The sequence below is a fragment of the Salvelinus namaycush genome, chromosome 1 (genome assembly GCF_016432855.1).
Source record: "Salvelinus namaycush isolate Seneca chromosome 1, SaNama_1.0, whole genome shotgun sequence".
Classification (NCBI taxonomy): Eukaryota; Metazoa; Chordata; class Actinopteri; order Salmoniformes; family Salmonidae; genus Salvelinus; species Salvelinus namaycush.
The window spans coordinates 17934527-17940952 of NC_052307.1; the positions used below are offsets into that span (position 1 = coordinate 17934527).

The following is a 6426-nucleotide window of genomic DNA, read 5'->3' on the forward strand; positions in this document are numbered from 1 at the left end:
TGCAGAAAATAAATGCCTTTATAGAACAAAGTTACATTCACAAAATACAACAATAACAAAACATCTGAAATCGAAATGTCTTCCCTGCAGATGGAAACATTGACAATACCGCCCTGGGGTCAAGAGTATAACACCCATTCCCAGTACCTCTTCAACAGCATACGTTAAAGCTGCCAGGACATCTATTCTGCCCTCACCTATGCCCAGAGACCATGGGAAGTGTCAGCAGCTTCATCTCAGGTCCCAGTCTCCACAGCAAGCACTGTCAAGCCACGGAGTACAAACTAAAGAAGGCAGGCCATCCCCGGAAAACAGGCCGGAGCCTGGATGGCCTACTGAAGTACAGCTTTGCTCAGGGGTCTTCCAACCACACCACAAAAGACATCTCTCAGGCAGGCAGGAGTGAGGACTTATTTTACTTAAAGGTGAGCCAGAAGTCGCGGATGACTCACCGCAGAGGCGTACCAACAGAAGATCGTGTAGGAGAGGGACATTCTACTGATATGGAACCAGACAGTAGAGTGACACCTAAACTGCTGCCTATGTCTGGGAAACTGGAGAAGGTGAGACTCTGACTTGCTCAACATACTTTTGAATATGCCTATGTTGTATAATTAATAACCAGTAAGACAACGTCAAACACAAGATCAGACAAGCACAGTAGGTACTGTAGCAAACAACCACATTACCTCTGTTGAAACACCAAGCCTTGTGTTGTCCAGTCTGTTTTGAACCATCTCCAAGGTTGATGACTAAAGCCCCAATTCTGAGTTAGTTTTTTTAGCCTAACTGCAGCAGCACATAACCACACTCAAAGACATAGACATAGCTAGGTGAAAGGACTGACATTCCAAGAGATTGAAATAATAATTGTAAACATTTTGAAACTATACCGTATTTGTTAACAAAGACTAAAATGACAGCAAAAACAAGCAATTGAGTAAAATAACCTTATATAACCTTATGATTGTGCGCTCAAGAAGGCATTATAAGTTATATTCTTCAAGAATGAATGGGTAGGCTATATTTTATTCATGAAAATCACAGTAAATATTGCAATGCCTTGATATTTTGTAAGATGCCATCAGTGATGTTCTTATGCAAACCCTGCTCTCTGAATAAATCAAATCACATTTTATTGGTCACATACACATGGTTACTAAATGTTAATGCGAGTGTTACAAAATGCTTGTGCTTCTAGTTCTGACAATGCAGTAATATCTAACAAGTAATCTAACAAATTCACAATAACTACCTTATACACACAACTGTAAAGGGATGAATAAGAATTTGTACATATAAATATAAATATATGGATGAGCGATGGCCGTGCGCCATAGGCAAGATGCAGTAGATGGTATAGAATACAGTATATACATATGAGATGAGTAATGTAGGATATGTAAACATTATTAAAGTGGCGTTATTTAAAGTGATGAGTGATACCTTTATTAAGTCCATTTATTAAAGTGGCCAGAGATTTGAGTCTGTATGTTGGTAGCAGCCTCTCTATGTTAGTGATGGCTGTTTAACAGTCTGATGGCCTTGAGATAAAAACTGTTTTTCAGTCTCTCGGTCCCAGCTTTGATGCACCTGTACTGACCTCACCTTCTGGATGATAGGGGGGGAACAAGCCATGGCTCGGGTGGTTGTTGAGCTTGATGATCTTTTTGGCCTTCCTGTGACATCGGGTGCTGTAGGTGTTCTGGAGGGCAGGTAGTTTGCCCCCGGTGAAGCATTGTGCAGTCCGCACTACCCTCTGGAGAGCCGTGCGGTTGAGGGCGGTGCAGTTGCCATACCAGGTGGTGATATAGCCGTAAGGCACTTTAACAGGCACTTTAACAGTGCCACACATTATTAACCCTTGTAAATCTAAGGGTTCTAAGCTGACATGGAATTGTTTTAAGGTGGTCATACTATGGATCATTTAGCTACTTGATTTCGAATTTTAGGACCCCTTTAGGTATCAAAACAAGTTGATTAAATATTGAATTTGGCCTTTACTATTATAGCCCAGAGAAACACATTGTATAAGACATTCAGAAATGGTCATAAACACATAAACAGTCCAAAAATAAATCATAAGAAACCAGGTTTTTAAATGTGTCTGTCCTATATCTAGGAGATAGAAGAAATACATTTTTTACACATATTTAACCCTTTTTTGGGTTTGGCACAAAACTACCTTCATACCTCCATTCATTTTTTAAAACTGGTACCGGTTACCTTCAGATGAGACCTGTGACACTCATGTTTGTGAGAGTCTCCCCTTTCCATGGAGTGGTCATAATAGTTTTGTAGGTCAAACCGTTCTTACGCTACAGACGTTTTTGTGAGAAGACCGATTTTCAGGATGTCTCTTGGTCTGACAAACAGCGCTCTAGCTCTGTCACCTTTCACCACAGATGCGGAAGTGCGACATGGGCGGATCCGGTGGATTGAGATGCATCCAATGCCAAAAACAGATATCTCTATGTTATGAGGATTTTTAAAATTATGTTACTTAAATTGACGCACCAATCGACTCTAAGGGATTATTATCACAGAGTAGGGCGTTTCATATTTTCTCAGACAGTACAACAAGGTGGAGGAGGAGGAGGTTGGGTATAACAAGTGGTGTTTCCAGACAGCACAGACAGAAATATCTTATGTTACATATCTTTCATGACAGTTTCATGTATTCTGTATATTCATACATTGCATGTTTACATGTACAAATCTCACATTTCTGGGTGGATATAATCTGTTCCCCCCAGCACTAAATGATGGATTAGTCATTGGCAGTATTATTTGCTTACATGAACATCTCCATTGGATGTTATCTGATCGACTTAATTTGTTCCATCTCCTTCCTCTACCTCTAGAATATGGACAAGGCTTTGATCCGGCCCACAGCCTTCAAGCCAGTCATCCCCAGGAGCACCTCTTCCACAGAGACTCACAACAACCTCACCCACCTCCTTAGTCCCCCAGAGAGGACCAGAGACTCTCAGGAGCCCAAACAGGACACATTTTCAGGGACCCTCTCAGACTCTGGGCAGGATTCAATGTCCAGCCTGCCTACTCACAGCACCAGTGGGAGCCACAGTGCTTCCACAGGCCCATTGACTCAGTGTGCAGGAGGCTCAGCCCATGACATGACCCATCCCCAGCAGCCCCCCCTCTCTACATGGACCAACGGGAATGGCATAAGTGCCAGTGCTAGGGTCGCAGCTCTAAGCAATGGAGGGGCAGCGAAGGCTAACAGGGACACCGTCTCCCTCCCCTCACCTCAGCAGCCTAGCCCTCTCTTGGAGGAGATGGGGGGCTGTAATCGCTCACCCATCTCCACAGACGAGTCCCTAATTGAGCTGCTGGAGCAGAGGCTGCTGGAGAGTGAGACAGAGCTGCAGGAGCTACAGGTGAGCTTTGAGGAGAAAGAGGTGGACACGTGCCAGCTGTTTGAGGAGAAGCAGAGGTATTGTGTTGAGGAGATGGAGGGCCTGAAGCAGAGGTGCTCCACCAAGCTCAGGCAGGTCTCCCAGAGGGCTGTGAAGAACCACCAGGCCTTGCAGCTGAAGGTCAGCCAGCTGCAGCAGGACAACCAGAGGCTCCAGGACGAGCTGGTCCAGATGACCCAGGAGAAGGACCTGATAGAGGTCAAACTGATGTCGTTTGAGATGGAGAAGAACCAACTAGACCCCACCTTAGAGGAGACCCAGTGGGAGGTAAGTGGCCAGCAGGTGTCATGAGCCAGGAGTTTTGACCATATGGTCTTACCATGAAAGACTCAGGGCTAATTGTAGACTGTGACTAGGGCTCAATGTATTTTCTGGTCAGGTCACTAGGAAAAACGAGTTATGGCTACTGAACGCCAGGGTCTATGTCATTTCAAAAATGTCTTGGACAAAAGCAACCACTAGTTCAACACAGTTTTTACTCTTTCCATTTATTATTAGGTCTGCCAAAAGTCTGGGGAGATCTCGCTGCTGAAGCAGCAACTCAGGGACTCCCAGGCTTGTGTCACTCACAAGCTGAATGACATCGTCAGCCTCAAGGCCTCGCTGAAGGAGAACCGGTCCAAAATGGAGGCACTGGAAAAGCAGAACAAATTGCAGGAGGAAAAGATACGCTCTCGCAGTGTGGATGTCGAGGTACTACGTCTCTTTTCTTAAAAGAAAATCAGAGGAAGTATGATATGCAAACAGAGTAGATTTCTTTACTAATTTTCAGCCGCTACACTAGTGGTGAGCCAATGTAAATTTCATTTAAGAGTGAGTGACAATGCTAAACCTAGGCCATTATCTACTTGACCTCCATGTTCAATAGAAAAGTGCATTTGATAATGACACAATTCATATATTCCACCCCAGGTATGCCACAATGAGCTCCAGCGCAAGAAGAACGAGGCTGATCTACTAAGAGCAAAGGTGGACATACTGGAGACAGACATCAATGAAATGAAAAAGGACCTGGCCCTGGCAAAAGAACAGAGGCAGCAGCAAAAGGCCAAACTGGAGGCCCAGGCCCAGGAGAGGTCAGACCAGGCCCAGGAGAGGTCAGACCAGAGTGGGGGCACTGGAGGGAGCATGAGCACTGACTCCCTCCAGAGAGAGGTGAAGAAACTGAAAGTGGAGCTCAGGGAAGAGAGAGAGACTCAGGAGAGGCTGTCGAACAGCTTTGAGCATGAGAGACAGACGTGGAACAGGGAGAAGGACAGAGTCATCAAGTACCAGAAGCAGCTTCAGCTCAACTATCTGCAGATGCACAAGAAGAACCAAGACCTGAAGAGGATCCTGCAGGAGCTCACAGCAGAGCTGGAGAGTCGACCGGAGTTTGACGTGGACATCCACAGCTCAGGGTTACACTATGAGGATATTATCGCCACAGAAATGTGAGGGAGAAACCCACAGAGAATAGTAATAACGATGCTCAAATGTTCTAACAGGGTTATTAAACAGTCTTATGAAACACATATTTTGTTATATCTGGCCAAAACACAGATGAGCTATTGCTGCCTTGGCAGGGGCAGCATTTTAGTGATAATCAAGTTGGCTAACATACTGCTGCAGGATATGATAGAATTGCGGTCAGGTTTGGATATTTTTTTATAAAAATCCTTAATTCTATGTGACTGTGTAAAGCAGGCTTTAAAGGGCACATCCGGAGTTCAAACAATAACAAATAACAAAACAGCTGATGGGATGGGGCTTGAGAACTATAACTACACTCAAATTCATAGACAGAGCTATGGATGCAATGACTGATCATCCATGAGATCAAAATTATAGATTTAACTGTGTTTTGAAGCTATACAGTGTTTGCTTACATTGGCTTTGTATACAAACATTTTAGGTTCTGATGAGGTAAGAGAGTTGAACTATGCTCTTTAAGCATTTATGAGTTGTATTATTTAAGATTCAATGACTATCATGAATTTAGTCCTAAAATTGATGTAGCAACTCCAGATGGCCCTTTAAGCTTTTGTTATCCATAAGTGTGGTTTCCCGGAAACGGATAAAAAATATTTTTCGATGAACATTCTCCATTGAGCCTGCTTTTTAGTCCAGGACTAAGCTTAATCTGTGTCCAGGAAACCACCCCATAATGAAACCACCTCATAATGTTCAATTGACAGTAGCCTAGAAAGCCTACGAAATGGTTATTCCTCTTGAGAAGTTTCCCAGCATTGTAGTGAATTTGGGCATTCTTTCTGCATGTGTCAAGTCCTACATACGATTTTGTAAGTCTCCACAACAACCACTGAGACACAGCAATATGATGTGATGTGTTTTATTATTTAACCTTTTTGATCACGATCACCACTGTGGCCAGAGATATTGCAGAGAGAATGAGGCAAGATGCTGCCCTCGTCAGCACCAACACAGATACTGGCATCTGCACATGTGTATGGGAGTTCACATATCTCTCCTGCAACATAATACAGTCGCTGCATGGCAACAAATGCGGAGGCGTGCAGCCTCTCGCTTCACACAGTCTTTGTTTTAGTTGGAAGTCGCCTGCTCTGTGTGGTAACCATATACTGTAGCCGCGTCTACCTTTAAGTGTCAAAGCACTGGGTGTACTGTGTATTTTGTGAATTATCATTCATATTATTTATTGATATAAAGGATACAAAAGTTGTAGTGATTAGTGTTGAAAGGAACTAATTAAACTGAGATGATAAAGAGTGTATATCGATGCACTTCCATTTTAAGAGTGGTTAGAACATGATTGTCAAAGTGCATCCCACACTACACTGAGAATGTCTCACTGGTAATGATATCTCAAAGATGTAAAACTTAGCTTTGGAGCTGATCACTTGAAAACAAATAACGTCTGAGAATATCTAACATGTACTGTATCTATTGGCATATTTATGATACATACACAGAGACATGTTTTTAAAATCTGACAATAAATGATGTATACGTACACTACAAAATC

The 6426-nt window shown here is 43.2% G+C and overlaps 1 protein-coding gene across 1 annotated transcript; it reads left to right on the forward strand.

The window, feature by feature from the left end:
* The first annotated feature begins 212 nt into the window (after window positions 1–212).
* On the forward strand, window positions 213–4877 carry LOC120050700 (leucine zipper putative tumor suppressor 1-like). The gene is made up of 5 exons (XM_038997275.1): window positions 213–563; window positions 2865–3707; window positions 3939–4133; window positions 4353–4460; window positions 4533–4877. Exons 1-5 carry the CDS (start codon window positions 213–215, stop codon window positions 4875–4877), a joined length of 1842 nt encoding a protein of 613 aa, XP_038853203.1.
* Window positions 4878–6426: the final 1549 nt, after the last annotated feature.

What these genes read in the sequence shown, in the direction of transcription:
- LOC120050700 (XM_038997275.1), top strand. Translation starts at nt 213, where the DNA reads ATGGGAAGTGTCAGCAGCTTCATCTCAGGTCCCAGTCTCCACAGCAAG. An exon ending in TGTCTGGGAAACTGGAGAAG is followed by an intron (nt 564 to 2,864) that starts GTGAGACTCTGA and finishes CTCTACCTCTAG; the next exon opens with AATATGGACAAGGCTTTGAT. An exon ending in TGAAAAAGGACCTGGCCCTG is followed by an intron (nt 4,461 to 4,532) that starts GCAAAAGAACAG and finishes GACCAGGCCCAG; the next exon opens with GAGAGGTCAGACCAGAGTGG.